At 42.3% G+C, this 24,214-nt stretch overlaps 1 protein-coding gene across 6 annotated transcripts in view; it reads right to left on the reverse strand.

The window, feature by feature from the left end:
• ATP2B2 (ATPase plasma membrane Ca2+ transporting 2) overlaps positions 1-24,214 on the reverse strand; it is a 1,884,743-nt gene that overhangs the window by 672,930 nt on the left and 1,187,599 nt on the right. For all 6 annotated transcript variants that reach the window (XM_069206673.1, XM_069206670.1, XM_069206668.1 and 3 more), the window contains one exon: positions 3,987-4,112. In XM_069206673.1, the coding sequence (XP_069062774.1) occupies positions 3,987-4,112 (126 nt within the window). The remainder of the gene's footprint in view (positions 1-3,986; positions 4,113-24,214) is intronic.

Below are 24,214 nucleotides of genomic sequence, written 5' to 3' on the forward strand. Positions count from 1 at the left end.
GCAGTTTTCTAATGAGTTTCCAGTAGGTCTCCATACTTTCTAGGATAATGTTGTTTAGTTTTGTTTGTTCTTTGTGTTTTGTTTTGTATAGATCAATGTTTATTCAACCAATCTTTGTAATTGGCACAATTGATGATTAGTATGATTTTATATTTTTTACGTTCATTATTTACATTTTGTTTACAAAGATGGGGTTTATATAGACAAAACACTAAAAATGTGATATGGGAAATCTCATTTACAGTCATATATAATGTTTGCTCAAAAGAAATAATGATAGATATATTATGTTGCATTATTATGATTTTGTGTTACCATGTTGCTTTAAGAAAATCACTTGTATATAAATGGGGATAAAATGGCGGCCCCCACAGGTTGAGAAAGGCGGAGACGCCGAAACGCGTTCCTGTTTGGTTACATTAAACCTTATTTAGCACATTCACGGAGTGCCGGGTGCCTTATTTATCAATAAGGTGTTGTGTTTATATATTTATATATATACACATGCACATTTATAACAAATATGTGTATATTATATATGGATAAATATATATAATAGACATACACACACACACACATATATATGTATATATATGTATGCATCAACCATTTGTAGTATATTGTAATAATTAGAGTCATTTGTATTTGATCAAGGGTGAGTGGGGTCAGCTGAAATATGAAATGGAAATTCCATCTGATTCTAAATGACAACATTAAACAATAGAAGTGGCTTTAAAGCGTCAACTGCATTGTATCAGAATTTTCTCCACAGGAGTTCAATATATGGAATTTCTGCAAGAGGATGTGTACAAAATGCAAAAACATGCACATGTTTAGGAGCGATACAAACATAGGGAGTGGAGTTGAGAACAAGAAAAATACAAAGGGCTTGTTCTACAAACTGTTTCCAAATATGCATTCACAGGTTCTTGACTTTGATTGAACTATTAGGATTTCATAAAAACGTTCCAGGTCATTTGTGGAAATGTCGGCAAATTGTGACTTTCCAGGCATACAGTAGTTGTGAAAATGTTTTGTGAATTCCTTTACTGCATTCAAATATACACACATGTTCATTGCCACTTGGACAACTGTAGAGCAAGTGCTCATTATTTTCTTATGTGTCCATCTGGAAAATATTCTATTGAGAAACCCTTTCTGCTACACCCCAGCAATTTTAGGATTTGTTCCTTTCTGTTGTCCTCCCTGGAAAAAGACTTATTCCTTCCCTTGCCAGTAAGAAATCGCAATTTCTACTTTAGGAAGAGGTGAGAACTGGGTTTGTAAATACCTGCAAGCAAGTAGTTCTGAGCGTGCCCAAACTTTCCAGGGCACTTTTATTCAGGAACACAATTCTTCATCCATAGATTGAGATTTATTCATATGGAAACGTCTGTGCGCGTAAATCCTCTTTGACAAAGTTGGACATGACTCGTGAATTACCAAATTTTTTTGCACTTGTTAATAAAGTCTGGTTTTGTATGTAAGTCAGACGTGTACATTTCTTTGTGAATGAGGTTCATACAATATTGATTTATGCAACTTTTGATATGTTAACCTTTTTTGTTTTTGTTTATTGAAGTCATACCATGCCTGAAAAAACTGGGGTTAATTATCTTCTAAACAAGAATGGGATTTATTGATGTGAATGAATTCCCCTGCAGAGAACGTATATTAAATAAAGGACACTTCATAAAATGATTCTGAAAACAATCAAAAATCTGAAAAACTAGATATGTATTTTTGAAGTGAAAATGATTTTCTTTAAGGTATTTAAAAAGAAAGCTGGGTCTGATAATGATACATGATTTTACTATGATGATCATGAGTATTGAAAAACATGCTTAGTAATGTTTAGTTACAATACAATACAACACAAAACATTTTACTCGTAACATACTGAAACATTTAGACATTTTAAAAGTAACGCGTGTAAACAATTTAAACAGCCATTAGGCAGTCTCTATTTCCACCATCTCATTGCTTAAAATGTCCATATATAAGACAAAGTTGAATTAAAGGTATGTTAACTATGTTTCTAATTGTTAATTCAAACATCGTAGTTAAGGAAAAAAGATATTCAAAATCAGGTGTAGCTATAAACTCTTAGTATTTTTCCCAGCATTGATAATTTCACTTTAAAAAAGGCCATTTAAAAATACATACACAGTTTTTATTAAACTTTGATACTATTGACTTAGTTGTAAAGCATTACAGTTCTCTTATAATGCAATGGGCCACTAGTAAAGGATTTGTCGAGCTTTTAATTGCATTCATCCAATCATATGAGTATGTGTGGGGGTCTGACATCTACAGATAGACATTCTCAACAAGGCACCATGACAAAGCTCTGCTGTTTGTCTGATACCTCATTATTTCATATCAAACACAGACAAAAGCTTGATTTTGCTGCAACAATTGTTATTGGTAAAGTATCAAAATGTCAAAGCTAAGGAGTAATTTAAAACAACTCATCCTATTACTGTGTTCAAAGGGAAAATAATTTTTAAATGAAAAATAAATGTCTCCATATGTTTATTTTAAAACAAAAAAATGTCCTATTATTTTACCAATTGATTTTTGGACTAACCCATTTTAGCCCATTGCCAATTTCGAAAAGCTTTCTACTACATCAATAACTCATTTTTAAATATATAATACATAATATTAAATAGATAAATCTAACTCAAAACAATCACTCTTGTTTTATATGAAACACCGTAGCTGACACAAAGTGCTCTTTCTCTTCTGTTAATCTAAGCCAAATGTATTTTATTACATTTTTGAAAATATCTATTCTTCCTAAATTTTGAAATGGTGTTTGATAGCTCATGTCAGAGAAAGTCAAGTTCACCCAACTTTAACATTAGCACATTTCCCAAAAATATTTCTCCCTCTGTGAATTAGGCACTAGAATAGGTTGGGCACTTATTTAGAAATAGGTAAAAAGTGTGAAGTCCACTTGCCACTTCAGAACTGCGTGGGTGAGTAAGAGAAAGAGTGCGCATATGTAGAGTCAAAGACTTCCACACACTGACCAACACTTGATGTTGGACTCGCTAATACCAAGATCAATGTGAAATGTTTTGACATTTGTGAGTTGGAATGTCCTATGCTCTACTATGGCATTTAACATTGGGAACATTTAGAACGGTGGCTCTGAAATATGATTATTTCAAGCAATGACACATTGGCTCACCAGCGGCTCCATCGGTCTGAGATCAAATTAGAAGTAGGTAAACCTGAACACCTTTGGGTTGCCCAACACCATAAATGCATGCAGTATGAACAAATCTCTCTGAGTATTCCTGGCTATTTGTAGAGTTTTTTATCTTTATAGTTATTTGGCATTGTTCTGTTTATGGCCCCTGTTATAAAATGTACAGACTAAGAAATATTCTAATGAATGATATTGATTTGCAATACTGATTTACATTTTGTTTGCTGGAAATTAATAATTAGTGTCAACATGATGATTTTTATTTAGAGAATTAGCAACAAACATCGCCTCTTACCAAAAAAAAAAATAATTTTGGTTATACTTTATGCCCCACAAATCAGCTACAAATAGGCAAAATATCATGTTGTGTGAATAGTGTCAAACATCAAGAGTGAAACAAACTACAAAACAAGAAAGTAGACACCTTTTGACACTTTAGCCTATTTTGTTCTACCATTATTAAATGCTCCACTCTCTGAATGTTTGCTTAAATATTGCCCTGGCAAAACTAAAAATGTTCAGAATTCTTAATTGGAATGCTTGCCTCTCTGTATATATTCTAACAGATTGTACTTTCCATAAACAGTCCACTGACAAGTTATCTGTTCAAGAAACAACATTTGTTAATCTCTGTTAAATTATTATTAAATAGAACATCTATATTACATCACTAAATATCAATTTTAAAAATAGTACTGTCCTATCATGTAGTGCAATGATTCATAGCACCTAGTCTCCTAAAATTCCAGAACAGAATTAGCCTTACCTTTCTTATCTTTCTTCTCTTCCTCACCCTCACTTGCCCCTAATAATGTAAAGATGATCCCAGTCTGAGAATTTACTCCTACAGCAGTAACAAGCATTCGACCAGATCCCTCCATCACATGAGTACCTACAAGGTAATGAAAAGGTAGTCATCTTAATAACATATGAAGTGCAATAGTTATTAACTCAATAGTTATTAACTCAACAAATTACTATGTATTCTCCCACAATCCTCTTTCTAGTAGTCAGTTTAAGTTTATTTAAAAGATTTTGAATGCCAAAGTGGTCCACATATCATTTAACAAGTCAAATACACTTCATTACATTTTCAAAGTGTTTACAAAAAATAAACATTTTTAAAACAAGACATTTTATTTTCCATGAACAGTAGTAATATAAACAGAATGTACATTATGTTTTAACAACAAAGGCCTTAGGAATTGCTGACGGGGAAAGTGAGGTGCAGGATGCAAAAACAATTACAATATTACAGTTTTGTATGTCAATATTGCATAACTCACAAATTATTTCCTTAACCAGTAGTATCCACCATCTGCCTGTTAAACATTTTAATACATGAATATATGAATATATATATATATATATATATATATATATATACATTTAATATATGAATTCTCATAATAAGAAAAAGTGACTAATATTATGGTCAAGATTCCAGGTAATACACATTTGAAGACTTTTCTAAGTGCATGAAGGTGTAATTGAGGAAAACTTGAACTTCTTTCTTAAGAAAAAATCAGTGCCATCCTCACAATTATTATCTGAAAGCTGTTTTACCTGACATTTAAGCGGAAAATAGACAAACCAGCAAAAACATTCTGCTGTATCTAAAACTGCTTCAGTACAAAATTAAAATCTCTATATGCCCCAAATTTTCCTTCATCAAATTGAATATTTTAAATACATTTTTATGCTGCATGTTCTATGTGTATGTGTGTGCCTTCCATGACATTAATACTGTTGACACCTTCAAACAACAATTGAAGAAGCAGTAGCTGTCATTTTTATAATTTGCTTTTTAATGATCATCCTGTTTGATGACTTAGTAGGCTCATCATCATGTAATACTTAATTCCATAGAGCTTTACCTACAAAAACCCAGGGAAAGAGTAAGAAATCTGGGGCCAGATGTAGCAAAGGGTTTTACCCATTCTATGTCTATGGGAAAATGTGTTCATACATATGGCCACTGCTTCCTTGGGATTACTCTCAAAGTTTGGACACATTTCAGACTCTTTTGGAAGTAATGAAAAATTCTAGAAGATTTCAAGGAGATCAATAAGAGTTGTTGAGGTCAATAAAACTCTCTTGTTATATTTCTACATGTCAAATTTCAGTTTGTGTACAATTAAACAAGCATACATTGAACACAAATGTAAATGTACACATGTAACTATTTTGCTTGGTGGGGAAAACAAATGTACACTTCTGACCATACCTGAGTACATTTCCATATGTGTGTGTGTTTACTAACCTTTACAGGTGGACACATTATGACTACCTACAAACCAGCCCCATATTCTGTGTATTTGAATTTAGAAATTTCACAGGAGTCACAGATTTACCGTCAAACACATCTCGCTTTCGAAAAAGAAATTGAGTCAGGAATCAGTTGTTACCTCTGGATGTATTGCTTTAGCCAACCTAAGTTGCATTTTGAGACACTAAGGAACATAGCATTGGTTCCTTATACTGGGCCAGAATCTCACATGGTATGCTGAACTGACCGAATATATAATTAATTTTTATGTTAGGCATGTGTAAGAACAACCCAATTAACGAATTTTTCATTTATACCACAACAGATCCAGGGAGTGGAAATGCAGTTATCAGCACAGACTGCCTACTCCGAGGATGACTATAGAATAACAGTATCACTAGAAGACTAACCAGGAAGAAATTTCAATTGTCAACCCAAAGCTTTTTAAGTACAAGGTAAATTAATCCACTGCTGGTAGACAGAGGGAGAAAATGGACAGTTATAGCATGAAAGAAGGAAAGGTGCAAAGAGGAGTGTTGCTGAAGGATGATTACTGGAGGGATATGGAGGCAGAGTGATGAAATGGTTGGATGGCAAGGTTCTAGGTAGAGGGTTGCAGAGGAGGTTTACATGTGAATTGTACCAGTTGTTTCAAGAATGGTGTTTTTAAAAGCTTTTAGAGTTCTAGATGGTGCTTAGAGAGGTGTTGGGTGGTGCTCAGAATTTGCATTACTTTTAGAATGTAGTGCTGGAGTGACCCCTTGGTGTGATATCTCCCTAAGCTGCTAAGGGCTAGTAGTAGTCAAAGGGTGGAAAGATGTAGTTTTTTTGGTGGAGTGGAGAGGTATCTTGTTGCTGCAGTGGGCAACTATTTGTAGGCTGTTGGAATTATGTTTCTGCACAATTTACAAACAAGAACCATGAAATTGCATTTGTAAAAGACAGACAATTACACATATATTAATAACAATTCCCCTTGATATTAAAGTCTAATCATGACCCATCGTTTTAATGACTAGCATCACATTTACAAATGTCAAATCACTAGAAGGCGCTAGTCTTATTTTCACCTTAGCAAAAAAGGTATCAAGAATGTCATGCAATACAAAATATAATACATAGGATTCAGAAATCCCTGTAAAATTCACATATCTAATTTCTATGTATTCAGTGACTTGCAACACTTAGTCACAAATTGAAAGATGTCAGACCTCAACTGTAATTGGTTACTGCAATTGAGTTCTGATGACACAATGCCTGTTGCCAGAGCCAGCGCCTGAGCTGAAAGGCAAGTCAGGTATTTGAAAATAAAACTTTGCTTTTCTTTCTTAGGCTCTACTTTTCTAGCTTACAGTGACAACCAGAAAGAACATATCTATTTTTGACCCTCGGGTAATTATAGAAGAGTATTAATCCTTCATGTACTAAACATTCAGAGATACTGCAGTTTAAAAAAATAAAAGAAAACTGACTTATAAGGAACTGTTTCTGATATCCTGTTGCAACAAATATCTAGTAGATATAGATGTGTTTAATACTAGATGCTCTATTTTTATTCTTCATGTTTGCAAACATGCTTTGTCATTCAAATTAAAGAGCTATGCACCAAGGTTTTAAGTGGTTTGTGGGAAAAGTGATGGTGTGATCAGGTATGATATGGGATAAAGTACCCTCTGCTGTAAAAAATCACCTCTGAGTTGCATAACCTTATAAAGGAAATCAGCCTCCAACCCGGTTCCTATATCTGGTTATGGAACTACTTGGCTGTGCAATAACCTTATAATGTATGGCAGGGGGTACTTTATTCCTTATATTACTATTGCTCAGTAAATATAACTCCATGGATTCCACATAACAAGTGATTGTAATGAAAATGCAAACGATTCCCAATTATTTAAGCTGTCTACAACCCATGCAGATTTTACATATTTTCCTCACTATTACTCAAAGGGGAAGAAAACGTTCTTTCTAAAATAAATAAAATGATGACAGCGTTAGCAACTATAATATTATAAAATTAACCCATTTGTTGAAAGCTCTCACTGTCAAAATACTTTAAAAAAAAGTTTTCGTCAACATTATAATCAAAACCAACAGTTTCATAACGCCTTGCCTCCGGAGAAAGAGAGGCTGCCTTCTTTCCTGTGCTGTGCACTATAAAGCACTCTGCCATCTTCCGTCGTGTGTGACATTTGTTGCTGATTTGGTTGCCGCAGGGACTTGAAGTTCCATAACTCATTGCTTCAGGAGAAGGAGCGGATGTCTCCTGCTTCCTCCTGCTTCCTCACGCTATAGTGACCTGCCACCTCCTGCTGTCTGAGACATTGTTGCTCATTTAGTTGGCGCAGGGACTCAAAGTCCCATAACCCACTGCCCCCTGAGAAGGAGGGGCTGTTTCCTGCTTCCCGCCACAGGTTATAGTGTGCCTAGCCACCTCCCTGGATGTGGGATGTGTGTTGGCCGCATCCAGGAAAAGTCCGGGCCCAGGGCGGACCCATCTGCTCCTACCAGATGGCGGAAGAGGCTGGACTGGGCCACACCCTAATAGCAACTCCCAAGGCTAGCTTTCTTACTACAATAGGGGTGAGTCATCTTCTATCACTCCTGAACAGCTGCCAACCTAAATATAGTTCTATGGGAGTTTGCCTCAATTGGTAAGCACAAAGCCACTAAGAACCTGAGAGGGAAATGGTAAAAGAGCTCTAAGCTAATCTCATCAGATCCAGCTGGGGACCCCCAAGGTAGTATGACACTTAAGAACATTAATATCTTGATTTAGAAGGTGAAACCTTTTCTAGGGGGTGACAACTCTAGAGGTCTCAACAAAGGAAAAGTGGCTGACAAGATCACACCTATAAATGGCAATGAGACAAAAAGCAAAACCATTACACCATTACACCTAATTTGAAGCCAGTTGGTTTGGTTTCTGTCTTGACCACTGTGCTTTTGGACACTGTAGGTAACCCTGAAGCCCATATGTTTATGGGATGTGAACCGGAACCTCTGGAGCCGGCAGCACTTTGTGCAAATAGCTATTCGGTCTTAGCAGTATGGCCTGGGAGAGACTATAGAGTGAACATTACATAGTGGGTCGACCTGCTATGGATCATCGTCTGGGGGTAATTGGTAAGGCTGAAGCGATTAATATAATGACCTTGGTCAGGAGTTTACAGAATGAAGTCACTGACCTGAGATCGCAATTAGCAGCTTTGTTGGTTGAAGTTGGGAAACTAAGGCAATGTAAACAGTCTGAAAGCTCTGTGAGAGGTAGAGCCCACACTATTTTCCCCAACAGCACATAACTACCTTAGTAGATGAATGAAATAGTGGCACATCTGCCAGAGATGAGATTCCCCACAGACTGGGGCGTACAAACCAATCTACCCCCATTGTAAATACTCAAGTGCATTTACCAGCAGATATTAGATCCATAGGGGTATGCCCCATTAGGCCTACAGCAGTGGTATGGTGCATAGATTAGGAACTGGAACACAAACATCACTGAAGCATCACTCCCAGTTTAACAGGGAAGGGCCACAAAGAGGAAGGAGCATAGGGAAGTAGTCAGGAAGTCAGGCTGCTCTTATTTGATAAAAGTGCCCAAATTAAATGCTGGGACAAAAGAGAATGGGGAGTCACTCAAAAATAAATGCATCCATTTGATAGGATCTCTTTATAAATGTTATTCCCTAACAATTCAAGCATGATTCAACTGGAAATAACTGTGACAATATAGAATTAAGAGTAAGGCCCAGTTACTTCACAGAGGGCCTAGTGGCTTTAGGGTTGCAAACCACCTATCCCTATAGCTCCCAGATCAAATTTAAATGTAGTCCTCTGTAGTCCCCTGTGTCTAAACCCCCATTCCCCAAATTTCTACCCCACTAATTGCAGGAGAGGAATTGGGGACATAAATGGCTGGTTGACTTAGCCTCAGGCCCCACTAAATTACACCTGATAGGGCCCATAGACCATAGCCTGGAGAGTGGATAGGCCCAAAGGCACAAGCTGGGGAAAGGCCCTGAACAATGGGTAACGGACAAGGCAATCCTCACTGTACAGTGTCAGTAACAAAATAAAGACTCAAAAGCTATTAATATCTTGTCCTGGATCTGGCAGGTTTTAAATGTAAATTTGGACTTGGGGGGAGTTTATATATCATTTTGACATTTGCCTACTCCAGGGGACATGGTGCTTGGAACCCGTGCACAGGGTGGGTTATTCAAACATCTGTATTCCTGCCCATCATTGAGGGACTGTTCGCCCCTCTTGTTGCCTAACAATTTGGGTAAGATCAGTCATTAATCACTGACATAGACCTATTTAATACAGCTTCACCCGACACTTAGGGCATCTCACTTACGAGGAAGGCTGTGGGTTCAACACATATGTTTAGCATCTATAATGAGGGATCAGAAGATGCAGGAAACATCTACATTGAAGCACTTTACAACACGGGGGACTTTGACACCCATGATTCCTTGATTGTTGCAGGGCATTTTGATCCAACCTTTAAGCCACTAGATATCAATGGTCATTCCCCCAGCAAGGCTGAGGATAAAGAATGGGACATTGATGCCTTGGAGATGTCACCTGAGAAGTTGAGTTCGGACGCTGCCTATCAACTGATGTCACTATCCCTGTCCTATGGCTGTTGGGCTTGTAATGGTTGTATGAGATCAGTCTTTCAAACCCAACATACTTGCAATCTCCGAGGTCATAATAGCAGGATTGACTACGTCCTTGTCTCTGTGTCCCTATGGAGGTTTGTAAATGACACATAGGAATGACAGTGACCATAATGCTATTAACAACACACTGGTGGACATATTAACTCACTGAGAGGATGTCCCGTTGTTACTCTCTAGGGACATCTGGCCAACAAATAATAGGTATAAAGTGAAATGGGATAGAGTTTGAACCAATTCAAAGGTCTTGGAATCCATAAACAAGGACCCTGCAACCAATTAAGAGGACCCAGATAAATTAACTAATCCAGCGACTAGAAATCCCAATACCTTTGATATTCATAAGGATCTTTACAGTAGAGTCTGCAAGTGTTTCCACCAAGACTATAGATTTCAACTATTAAACCAAGTAAATCATGGTTCAACAAAGATTGTAGGGCTTCCAAAAATTAGTTCCTCCATGTGCTGAAAGATGGCAGATGTGGTCTCATAATATCTAAGAGGGCCCACTACAAAGAGTGCAGGAGCAGGCTCACAGAGCCTGGGATAACCAACTCTGAGGCTGCATACATGATGCTGAAAAAATTTGGAAGCTATTCGCCAACGGGGGCCAGTGTGGAAAATCCATCTTGACCAACTACATTCAGTCCCAGGACTGGTGGAAGTACTTCTCAGACTTATACAATACAACAGGAAAAGCAGATATTGTAACTAATGAGCCACCAGGGACAGGGAGTCTTATCCCCAAACCTGGACTGATTATAGACTTAGCCGCCACCCTGTGTGCAATCAGAAGTATTGTGCCAGGTAAAGCTGTGAGCCCCAATGGGATTTCCAGGGATCTTTTTATTACTGACATTGAGAGCTGGGCTATATATTTTTATTAACTTGTAAATGCAATTCTACAAGGAGCTGAGATCCCCCCTTCCTGGAAAGCACCAGAGATTGTACCTATCCACAAAAAGGGTTCTGGTGATTTACCACTGAATTATAGGCCAATTAGTCTAATAGATGTTTCTGTAGGCATATCCTGAATCACCTTGATATATGGATCCATGGATCAAAGATGCTGATGCTTTGTCATATTTGCAGGCAGGATTAAAAAAACATGGTAGCAGCATAGATCAGGTGTCAAATTCTTGACCATATATTGGAAAACAGTGGTTATGCAGAAAGCCCACCTATGTCTAGTATTTGTGGATTGAAAAACCTCATTCAATCTAGTCCCTCATAATAAGTTCTGGGAGGCATTAAATCAAAATGGGGTACCCTTGCCACTGCATGATATCTTAATTTCCTTAAACTGAGACACCTATGCACAAGTACGCTGGGGACAGCAAGGCAAATTTACAGAATGAATTCAAGTTAAGGGATCAGTGTGAAAGGGGTGTGTGCTAGCCTCCATCCTCTTCTCTCTGTATCTGAATGATATAGTGGCTATTTTGGAGAAGTGCAGGAGTGAAGCCCCTACGACTGTGGGCCACATAACTCCTAAACTTTAATTCATAGAAGACACCTTGTTGGTGTCTAAAACAACGGCAGGTCTACAGATCCTGATGGATCAGTTTGCAGCCTTGTATATAGATCTGGGCCTGGAATTAAACCTGGGGAAAACCAAGTTCAGGTCCATTAACCCACACCCAAGCATTTAAAGGGTACTTAAAATTGGTCGTAGCCTGGAGAGGCTGTTTACTTTTGACTATTTGGGCATCTGTTTAACATCAAACATGTCCTGGCTTCCTCAAATTAGGAAGAGTGGCCTAAACTTGTGCCACTATGCTTCAGGGGTATTGAGGCTGTGTAACTTTTGAAATACAAGGAGGACATCACCAGGTCTTAACATTTATCAGTCAAAGGAAATAGGAAGTGTTCTATATGGAGCGAAGCTGTGGGGTGGCACTGGTCTAACAACTCTGGCAACTGCTGAAAATAACTTTATAAGATCACTTTTGAACTTACCCAAAAATACCCCAATGCTCTCTTTGTTATTGGATGCTGGAATAAATTAATTTACAAGCAAGGCCAAATTAAGACCCATTTTGTACTGGTGGAGGCTGTGGACTACTCTGGCTTTGGAAAATTATTTTAGCATTTTTAAGGAAATCATACATATGGATAAGTGCAAGAAAATAAAATGGGTAACTAAGTTAAAGGCATCTTTGCCACAATTGGGCCTAGAGGAGTACTGGGAATCTGAGATTCAAAAGAAACCTTTAGCCAGAGCCAGTATAAAGGAATTATACTGGGCCCATATTTGGGGCTTGGAAATCAGCAGTAAGAACTTAGGCACTCTCACCTTAGATTTTATGGTCCTTAAAAATCATTGTGGTTTGAAAGACTTTCTTGATTTTATATTGTTACCAGTAGCCAGACAACTGTATATTACGTTTTGGTGCGGCATCCATCCAATTAAGGGCCTGAGTACTACCTTGGCAGATGGGTTACTGCGCCACACACATGACGGATATCCTGTCCCCCATATTACAAGTTCCATTATATCCTATGAAACTTGTAAAATGGCGGGCGGTATGTCCCTCAGGTTTGTGACGGAGTATCCCATCTGCCAAGGTTATAATCAGGCCCTAAGTGTTTTTGTACAAAAAGAAAAAAGGGAGCACACTGGATCACACTCAAGCAAAAAGTTAGCCCCAATGCATCATGGTAAATGCAGTCACTTCGTTTTGTGCTGAAAAAGTAATCAAAAGTCTTTCACCTAAGTAGGTGCAGCAAGTGCTGTGTATCTCTGGACACGTGTTTCTAGGTTTAGCCCGTCATCAGCAGAGAGCAGCCAGGTCTGTGGGGTTGCTTGAAATGCCGCCAAAAATCTTCTCGGGTTTATGTACCACTCACTGGCACACAGGTGCCTCTCCAGAGCTCGTCAGCTCGTTAGCTCAAGGGAGCAGTCATTGGACAAAAAGAAAAAAGGGAGCACACTGCCTCACACTCAAGCAAAAAGTTAGCCCCAATGCATCATGGTAAATGCAGTCACTTCGTTTTGTGCTGAAAAAGTAATCAAAAGTCTTTCACCTAAATAGGTGCAGCAAGTGCTGTGTATCTCTGGACACGTGTTTCTAGGTTTAGCCCGTCATCAGCAGAGAGCAGCCAAGTCTGTGGGGTTGCTTGAAATGCCGCCAAAAATCTTCTCGGGTTTATGTACCACTCACTGGCGCACAGGTGCCTCTCCAGAGCTCGTCAGCTCGTTAGCTCAAGGGAGCAGTCATTGGACAAAAAGAAAAAAGGGAGCACACTGCCTCACACTCAAGCAAAAAGTTAGCCCCAATGCATCATGGTAAATGCAGTCACTTCGTTTTGTGCTGAAAAAGTAATCAAAAGTCTTTCACCTAAGTAGGTGCAGCAAGTGCTGTGTATCTCTGGACACGTGTTTCTAGGTTTAGCCCGTCATCAGCAGAGAGCAGCCAAGTCTGTGGGGTTGCTTGAAATGCCGCCAAAAATCTTCTCGGGTTTATGTACCACTCACTGGCGCACAGGTGCCTCTCCAGAGCTCGTCAGCTCGTTAGCTCAAGGGAGCAGTCATTGGACAAAAAGAAAAAAGGGAGCACACTGCCTCACACTCAAGCAAAAAGTTAGCCCCAATGCATCATGGTAAATGCAGTCACTTCGTTTTGTGCTGAAAAAGTAATCAAAAGTCTTTCACCTAAGTAGGTGCAGCAAGTGCTGTGTATCTCTGGACACGTGTTTCTAGGTTTAGCCCGTCATCAGCAGAGAGCAGCCAAGTCTGTGGGGTTGCTTGAAATGCCGCCAAAAATCTTCTCGGGTTTATGTACCACTCACTGGCGCACAGGTGCCTCTCCAGAGCTCGTCAGCTCGTTAGCTCAAGGGAGCAGTCATTGGACAAAAAGAAAAAAGGGAGCACACTGCCTCACACTCAAGCAAAAAGTTAGCCCCAATGCATCATGGTAAATGCAGTCACTTCGTTTTGTGCTGAAAAAGTAATCAAAAGTCTTTCACCTAAGTAGGTGCAGCAAGTGCTGTGTATCTCTGGACACGTGTTTCTAGGTTTAGCCCGTCATCAGCAGAGAGCAGCCAAGTCTGTGGGGTTGCTTGAAATGCCGCCAAAAATCTTCTCGGGTTTATGTACCACTCACTGGCGCACAGGTGCCTCTCCAGAGCTCGTCAGCTCGTTAGCTCAAGGGAGCAGTCATTGGACAAAAAGAAAAAAGGGAGCACACTGCCTCACACTCAAGCAAAAAGTTAGCCCCAATGCATCATGGTAAATGCAGTCACTTCGTTTTGTGCTGAAAAAGTAATCAAAAGTCTTTCACCTAAGTAGGTGCAGCAAGTGCTGTGTATCTCTGGACACGTGTTTCTAGGTTTAGCCCGTCATCAGCAGAGAGCAGCCATGTCTGTGGGGTTGCTTGAAATGCCGCCAAAAATCTTCTCGGGTTTATGTACCACTCACTGGCGCACAGGTGCCTCTCCAGAGCTCGTCAGCTCGTTAGCTCAAGGGAGCAGTCATTGGACAAAAAGAAAAAAGGGAGCACACTGCCTCACACTCAAGCAAAAAGTTAGCCCCAATGCATCATGGTAAATGCAGTCACTTCGTTTTGTGCTGAAAAAGTAATCAAAAGTCTTTCACCTAAGTAGGTGCAGCAAGTGCTGTGTATCTCTGGACACGTGTTTCTAGGTTTAGCCCGTCATCAGCAGAGAGCAGCCAAGTCTGTGGGGTTGCTTGAAATGCCGCCAAAAATCTTCTCGGGTTTATGTACCACTCACTGGCGCACAGGTGCCTCTCCAGAGCTCGTCAGCTCGTTAGCTCAAGGGAGCAGTCATTGGACAAAAAGAAAAAAGGGAGCACACTGCCTCACACTCAAGCAAAAAGTTAGCCCCAATGCATCATGGTAAATGCAGTCACTTCGTTTTGTGCTGAAAAAGTAATCAAAAGTCTTTCACCTAAGTAGGTGCAGCAAGTGCTGTGTATCTCCGGACACGTGTTTCTAGGTTTAGCCCGTCATCAGCAGAGAGCAGCCAAGTCTGTGGGGTTGCTTGAAATGCCGCCAAAAATCTTCTCGGGTTTATGTACCACTCACTGGCGCACAGGTGCCTCTCCAGAGCTCGTCAGCTCGTTAGCTCAAGGGAGCAGTCATTGGACAAAAAGAAAAAAGGTAGCACACTGCCTCACACTCAAGCAAAAAGTTAGCCCCAATGCATCATGGTAAATGCAGTCACTTCGTTTTGTGCTGAAAAAGTAATCAAAAGTCTTTCACCTAAGTAGGTGCAGCAAGTGCTGTGTATCTCTGGACACGTGTTTCTAGGTTTAGCCCGTCATCAGCAGAGAGCAGCCAAGTCTGTGGGGTTGCTTGAAATGCCGCCAAAAATCTTCTCGGGTTTATGTACCAATCACTGGCGCACAGGTGCCTCTCCAGAGCTCGTCAGCTCGTTAGCTCAAGGGAGCAGTCATTGGACAAAAAGAAAAAAGGGAGCACACTGCCTCACACTCAAGCAAAAAGTTAGCCCCAATGCATCATGGTAAATGCAGTCACTTCGTTTTGTGCTGAAAAAGTAATCAAAAGTCTTTCACCTAAGTAGGTGCAGCAAGTGCTGTGTATCTCTGGACACGTGTTTCTAGGTTTAGCCCGTCATCAGCAGAGAGCAGCCAAGTCTGTGGGGTTGCTTGAAATGCCACCAAAAATCTTCTCGGGTTTATGTACCACTCACTGGCGCACAGGTGCCTCTCCAGAGCTCGTCAGCTCGTTAGCTCAAGGGAGCAGTCATTGGACAAAAAGAAAAAAGGGAGCACACTGCCTCACACTCAAGCAAAAAGTTAGCCCCAATGCATCATGGTAAATGCAGTCACTTCGTTTTGTGCTGAAAAAGTAATCAAAAGTCTTTCACCTAAGTAGGTGCAGCAAGTGCTGTGTATCTCTGGACACGTGTTTCTAGGTTTAGCCCGTCATCAGCAGAGAGCAGCCAAGTCTGTGGGGTTGCTTGAAATGCCGCCAAAAATCTTCTCGGGTTTATGTACCACTCACTGGCGCACAGGTGCCTCTCCAGAGCTCGTCAGCTCGTTAGCTCAAGGGAGCAGTCATTGGACAAAAAGAAAAAAGGGAGCACACTGCCTCACACTCAAGCAAAAAGTTAGCCCCAATGCATCATGGTAAATGCAGTCACTTCGTTTTGTGCTGAAAAAGTAAACAAAAGTCTTTCACCTAAGTAGGTGCAGCAAGTGCTGTGTATCTCTGGACACGTGTTTCTAGGTTTAGCCCGTCATCAGCAGAGAGCAGCCAAGTCTGTGGGGTTGCTTGAAATGCCGCCAAAAATCTTCTCGGGTTTATGTACCACTCACTGGCGCACAGGTGCCTCTCCAGAGCTCGTCAGCTCGTTAGCTCAAGGGAGCAGTCATTGGACAAAAAGAAAAAAGGGAGCACACTGCCTCACACTCAAGCAAAAAGTTAGCCCCAATGCATCATGGTAAATGCAGTCACTTCGTTTTGTGTTGAAAAAGTAATCAAAAGTCTTTCACCTAAGTAGGTGCAGCAAGTGCTGTGTATCTCTGGACACGTGTTTCTAGGTTTAGCCCGTCATCAGCAGAGAGCAGCCAAGTCTGTGGGGTTGCTTGAAATGCCGCCAAAAATCTTCTCGGGTTTATGTACCACTCACTGGCGCACAGGTGCCTCTCCAGAGCTCGTCAGCTCGTTAGCTCAAGGGAGCAGTCATTGGACAAAAAGAAAAAGGGAGCACACTGCCTCACACTCAAGCAAAAAGTTAGCCCCAATGCATCATGGTAAATGCAGTCACTTCGTTTTGTGCTGAAAAAGTAATCAAAAGTCTTTCACCTAAGTAGGTGCAGCAAGTGCTGTGTATCTCTGGACACGTGTTTCTAGGTTTAGCCCGTCATCAGCAGAGAGCAGCCAAGTCTGTGGGGTTGCTTGAAATGCCGCCAAAAATCTTCTCGGGTTTATGTACCACTCACTGGCGCACAGGTGCCTCTCCAGAGCTCGTCAGCTCGTTAGCTCAAGGGAGCAGTCATTGGACAAAAAGAAAAAAGGGAGCACACTGCCTCACACTCAAGCAAAAAGTTAGCCCCAATGCATCATGGTAAATGCAGTCACTTCGTTTTGTGCTGAAAAAGTAATCAAAAGTCTTTCACCTAAGTAGGTGCAGCAAGTGCTGTGTATCTCTGGACACGTGTTTCTAGGTTTAGCCCGTCATCAGCAGAGAGCAGCCAAGTCTGTGGGGTTGCTTGAAATGCCGCCAAAAATCTTCTCGGGTTTATGTACCACTCACTGGCGCACAGGTGCCTCTCCAGAGCTCGTCAGCTCGTTAGCTCAAGGGAGCAGTCATTGGACAAAAAGAAAAAAGGGAGCACACTGCCTCACACTCAAGCAAAAAGTTAGCCCCAATGCATCATGGTAAATGCAGTCACTTCGTTTTGTGCTGAAAAAGTAATCAAAAGTCTTTCACCTAAGTAGGTGCAGCAAGTGCTGTGTATCTCTGGACACGTGTTTCTAGGTTTAGCCCGTCATCAGCAGAGAGCAGCCAAGTCTGTGGGGTTGCTTGAAATGCCGCCCAAAATCTTCTCGGGTTTATGTACCACTCACTGGCGCACAGGTGCCTCTCCAGAGCTCGTCAGCTCGTTAGCTCAAGGGAGCAGTCATTGGACAAAAAGAAAAAAGGGAGCACACTGCCTCACACTCAAGCAAAAAGTTAGCCCCAATGCATCATGGTAAATGCAGTCACTTCGTTTTGTGCTGAAAAAGTAATCAAAAGTCTTTCACCTAAGTAGGTGCAGCAAGTGCTGTGTATCTCTGGACACGTGTTTCTAGGTTTAGCCCGTCATCAGCAGAGAGCAGCCAAGTCTGTGGGGTTGCTTGAAATGCCGCCAAAAATCTTCTCGGGTTTATGTACCACTCACTGGCGCACAGGTGCCTCTCCAGAGCTCGTCAGCTCGTTAGCTCAAGGGAGCAGTCATTGGACAAAAAGAAAAAAGGGAGCACACTGCCTCACACTCAAGCAAAAAGTTAGCCCCAATGCATCATGGTAAATGCAGTCACTTTGTTTTGTGCTGAAAAAGTAATCAAAAGTCTTTCACCTAAGTAGGTGCAGCAAGTGCTGTGTATCTCTGGACACGTGTTTCTAGGTTTAGCCCGTCATCAGCAGAGAGCAGCCAAGTCTGTGGGGTTGCTTGAAATGCCGCCAAAAATCTTCTCGGGTTTATGTACCACTCACTGGCGCACAGGTGCCTCTCCAGAGCTCGTCAGCTCGTTAGCTCAAGGGAGCAGTCATTGGACAAAAAGAAAAAAGGGAGCACACTGCCTCACACTCAAGCAAAAAGTTAGCCCCAATGCATCATGGTAAATGCAGTCACTTCGTTTTGTGCTGAAAAAGTAATCAAAAGTCTTTCACCTAAGTAGGTGCAGCAAGTGCTGTGTATCTCTGGACACGTGTTTCTAGGTTTAGCCCGTCATCAGCAGAGAGCAGCCAAGTCTGTGGGGTTGCTTGAAATGCCTCCAAAAATCTTCTCGGGTTTATGTACCACTCACTGGCGCACAGGTGCCTCTCCAGAGCTCGTCAGCTCGTTAGCTCAAGGGAGCAGTCATTGGACAAAAAGAAAAAAGGGAGCACACTGCCTCACACTCAAGCAAAAAGTTAGCCCCAATGCATCATGGTAAATGCAGTCACTTCGTTTTGTGCTGAAAAAGTAATCAAAAGTCTTTCACCTAAGTAGGTGCAGCAAGTGCTGTGTATCTCTGGACACGTGTTTCTAGGTTTAGCCCGTCATCAGCAGAGAGCAGCCTCCCTTGAGCTAACGAGCTGACGAGCTCTGGTGAGGAACCTGTGCGCCAGTGAGTGGTACATAAACCTGAGAAGACTTTTGGCGGCATTTCAAGCAACCCCACAGACTTGGCTGCTCTCTGCTGATGACGGGCTAAACCTAGAAACACGTGTCCAGAGATACACAGCACTTGCTGCACCTACTTAGGTGAAAGACTTTTGATTACTTTTTCAACACAAAACGAAGTGACTGCATTTACCATGATGCATTGGGGCTAACTTTTTGCTGGAGTGTGAGGCAGTGTGCTCCCTTTTTTCTTTTTGTCCAATGACTGCTCCCTTGAGCTAACGAGCTGACGAGCTCTGGTGAGGCACCTGTGCGCCAGTGAGTGGTACATAAACCTGAGAAGACTTTTGGCGGCATTTCAAGCAACCCCACAGACTTGGCTGCTCTCTGCTGATGACGGGCTAAACCTAGAAACACGTGTCCAGAGATACACAGCACTTGCTGCACCTACTTAGGTGAAAGACTTTTGATTACTTTTTCAACACAAAACGAAGTGACTGCATTTACCATGATGCATTGGGGCTAACTTTTTGCTGGAGTGTGAGGCAGTGTGCTCCCTTTTTTCTTTTTGTCCAATGACTGCTCCCTTGAGCTAACGAGCTGACGAGCTCTGGTGAGGCACCTGTGCGCCAGTGAGTGGTACATAAACCTGAGAAGACTTTTGGCGGCATTTCAAGCAACCCCACAGACTTGGCTGCTCTCTGCTGATGACGGGCTAAACCTAGAAACACGTGTCCAGAGATACACAGCACTTGCTGCACCTACTTAGGTGAAAGACTTTTGATTACTTTTTCAACACAAAACGAAGTGACTACATTTACCATGATGCATTGGGGCTAACTTTTTGCTGGAGTGTGAGGCAGTGTGCTCCCTTTTTTCTTTTTGTCCAATGACTGCTCCCTTGAGCTAACGAGCTGACGAGCTCTGGTGAGGCACCTGTGCGCCAGTGAGTGGTACATAAACCTGAGAAGACTTTTGGCGGCATTTCAAGCAACCCCACAGACTTGGCTGCTCTCTGCTGATGACGGGCTAAACCTAGAAACACGTGTCCAGAGATACACAGCACTTGCTGCACCTACTTAGGTGAAAGACTTTTGATTACTTTTTCAACACAAAACGAAGTGACTGCATTTACCATGATGCATTGGGGCTAACTTTTTGCTGGAGTGTGAGGCAGTGTGCTCCCTTTTTTCTTTTTGTCCAATGACTGCTCCCTTGAACTAACGAGCTGACGAGCTCTGGTGAGGCACCTGTGCGCCAGTGAGTGGTACATAAACCTGAGAAGACTTTTGGCGGCATTTCAAGCAACCCCACAGACTTGGCTGCTCTCTGCTGATGACGGGCTAAACCTAGAAACACGTGTCCAGAGATACACAGCACTTGCTGCACCTACTTAGGTGAAAGACTTTTGATTACTTTTTCAACACAAAACGAAGTGACTGCATTTACCATGATGCATTGGGGCTAACTTTTTGCTGGAGTGTGAGGCAGTGTGCTCCCTTTTTTCTTTTTGTCCAATGACTGCTCCCTTGAGCTAACGAGCTGACGAGCTCTGGTGAGGCACCTGTGCGCCAGTGAGTGGTACATAAACCTGAGAAGACTTTTGGCGGCATTTCAAGCAACCCCACAGACTTGGCTGCTCTCTGCTGATGACGGGCTAAACCTAGAAACACGTGTCCAGAGATACACAGCACTTGCTGCACCTACTTAGGTGAAAGACTTTTGATTACTTTTTCAACACAAAACGAAGTGACTGCATTTACCATGATGCATTGGGGCTAACTTTTTGCTGGAGTGTGAGGCAGTGTGCTCCCTTTTTTCTTTTTGTCCAATGACTGCTCCCTTGAGCTAACGAGCTGACGAGCTCTGGTGAGGCACCTGTGCGCCAGTGAGTGGTACATAAACCTGAGAAGACTTTTGGCGGCATTTCAAGCAACCCCACAGACTTGGCTGCTCTCTGCTGATGACGGGCTAAACCTAGAAACACGTGTCCAGAGATACACAGCACTTGCTGCACCTACTTAGGTGAAAGACTTTTGATTACTTTTTCAACACAAAACGAAGTGACTGCATTTACCATGATGCATTGGGGCTAACTTTTTGCTGGAGTGTGAGGCAGTGTGCTCCCTTTTTTCTTTTTGTCCAATGACTGCTCCCTTGAGCTAACGAGCTGACGAGCTCTGGTGAGGCACCTGTGCGCCAGTGAGTGGTACATAAACCTGAGAAGACTTTTGGCGGCATTTCAAGCAACCCCACAGACTTGGCTGCTCTCTGCTGATGACGGGCTAAACCTAGAAACACGTGTCCAGAGATACACAGCACTTGCTGCACCTACTTAGGTGAAAGACTTTTGATTACTTTTTCAACACAAAACGAAGTGACTGCATTTACCATGATGCATTGGGGCTAACTTTTTGCTGGAGTGTGAGGCAGTGTGCTCCCTTTTTTCTTTTTGTCCAATGACTGCTCCCTTGAGCTAACGAGCTGACGAGCTCTGGTGAGGCACCTGTGCGCCAGTGAGTGGTACATAAACCTGAGAAGACTTTTGGCGGCATTTCAAGCAACCCCACAGACTTGGCTGCTCTCTGCTGATGACGGGCTAAACCTAGAAACACGTGTCCAGAGATACACAGCACTTGCTGCACCTACTTAGGTGAAAGACTTTTGATTACTTTTTCAACACAAAACGAAGTGACTGCATTTACCATGATGCATTGGGGCTAACTTTTTGCTGGAGTGTGAGGCAGTGTGCTCCCTTTTTTCTTTTTGTCCAATGACTGCTCCCTTGAGCTAACGAGCTGACGAGCTCTGGTGAGGCACCTGTGCGCCAGTGAGTGGTACATAAACCTGAGAAGACTTTTGGCGGCATTTCAAGCAACCCCACAGACTTGGCTGCTCTCTGCTGATGACGGGCTAAACCTAGAAACACGTGTCCAGAGATACACAGCACTTGCTGCACCTACTTAGGTGAAAGACTTTTGATTACTTTTTCAACACAAAACGAAGTGACTGCATTTACCATGATGCATTGGGGCTAACTTTTTGCTGGAGTGTGAGGCAGTGTGCTCCCTTTTTTCTTTTTGTCCAATGACTGCTCCCTTGAGCTAACGAGCTGACGAGCTCTGGTGAGGCACCTGTGCGCCAGTGAGTGGTACATAAACCTGAGAAGACTTTTGGCGGCATTTCAAGCAACCCCACAGACTTGGCTGCTCTCTGCTGATGACGGGCTAAACCTAGAAACACGTGTCCAGAGATACACAGCACTTGCTGCACCTACTTAGGTGAAAGACTTTTGATTACTTTTTCAACACAAAACGAAGTGACTGCATTTACCATGATGCATTGGGGCTAACTTTTTGCTGGAGTGTGAGGCAGTGTGCTCCCTTTTTTCTTTTTGTCCAATGACTGCTCCCTTGAGCTAACGAGCTGACGAGCTCTGGTGAGGCACCTGTGCGCCAGTGAGTGGTACATAAACCCGAGAAGACTTTTGGCGGCATTTCAAGCAACCCCACAGACTTGGCTGCTCTCTGCTGATGACGGGCTAAACCTAGAAACACGTGTCCAGAGATACACAGCACTTGCTGCACCTACTTAGGTGAAAGACTTTTGATTACTTTTTCAACACAAAACGAAGTGACTGCATTTACCATGATGCATTGGGGCTAACTTTTTGCTGGAGTGTGTAGCAGTGTGCTCCCTTTTTTTTTTTTGTCCAATGACTGCTCCCTTGAGCTAACGAGCTGACGAGCTCTGGTGAGGCACCTGTGCGCCAGTGAGTGGTACATAAACCTGAGAAGACTTTTGGCGGCATTTCAAGCAACCCCACAAACTTGGCTGCTCTCTGCTGATGACGGCCTAAACCTAGAAACACGTGTCCAGAGATACACAGCACTTGCTGCACCTACTTAGGTGAAAGACTTTTGATTACTTTTTCAACACAAAACTAAGTGACTGCATTTACCATGATGCATTGGGGCTAACTTTTTGCTGGAGTGTGAGGCAGTGTGCTCCCTTTTTTCTTTTTGTCCAATGACTGCTCCCTTGAGCTAACGAGCTGACGAGCTCTGGTGAGGCACCTGTGCGCCAGTGAGTGGTACATAAACCTGAGAAGACTTTTGGCGGCATTTCAAGCAACCCCACAGACTTGGCTGCTCTCTGCTGATGACGGGCTAAACCTAGAAACACGTGTCCAGAGATACACAGCACTTGCTGCACCTACTTAGGTGAAAGACTTTTGATTACTTTTTCAACACAAAACGAAGTGACTGCATTTACCATGATGCATTGGGGCTAACTTTTTGCTGGAGTGTGAGGCAGTGTGCTCCCTTTTTTCTTTTTGTCCAATGACTGCTCCCTTGAGCTAACGAGCTGACGAGCTCTGGTGAGGCACCTGTGCGCCAGTGAGTGGTACATAAACCTGAGAAGACTTTTGGCGGCATTTCAAGCAACCCCACAGACTTGGCTGCTCTCTGCTGATGACGGGCTAAACCTAGAAACACGTGTCCAGAGATACACAGCACTTGCTGCACCTACTTAGGTGAAAGACTTTTGATTACTTTTTCAACACAAAACGAAGTGACTGCATTTACCATGATGCATTGGGGCTAACTTTTTGCTGGAGTGTGAGGCAGTGTGCTCCCTTTTTTCTTTTTGTCCAATGACTGCTCCCTTGAGCTAACGAGCTGACGAGCTCTGGTGAGGCACCTGTGCGCCAGTGAGTGGTACATAAACCTGAGAAGACTTTTGGCGGCATTTCAAGCAACCCCACAGACTTGGCTGCTCTCTGCTGATGACGGGCTAAACCTAGAAACACGTGTCCAGAGATACACAGCACTTGCTGCACCTACTTAGGTGAAAGACTTTTGATTACTTTTTCAACACAAAACGAAGTGACTGCATTTACCATGATGCATTGGGGCTAACTTTTTGCTGGAGTGTGAGGCAGTGTGCTCCCTTTTTTCTTTTTGTCCAATGACTGCTCCCTTGAGCTAACGAGCTGACGAGCTCTGGTGAGGCACCTGTGCGCCAGTGAGTGGTACATAAACCTGAGAAGACTTTTGGCGGCATTTCAAGCAACCCCACAGACTTGGCTGCTCTCTGCTGATGACGGGCTAAACCTAGAAACACGTGTCCAGAGATACACAGCACTTGCTGCACCTACTTAGGTGAAAGACTTTTGATTACTTTTTCAACACAAAACAAAGTGACTGCATTTACCATGATGCATTGGGGCTAAC

This window comes from Pleurodeles waltl, chromosome 9 (assembly GCF_031143425.1).
Source record: "Pleurodeles waltl isolate 20211129_DDA chromosome 9, aPleWal1.hap1.20221129, whole genome shotgun sequence".
NCBI lineage: Eukaryota > Metazoa > Chordata > Amphibia > Caudata > Salamandridae > Pleurodeles > Pleurodeles waltl.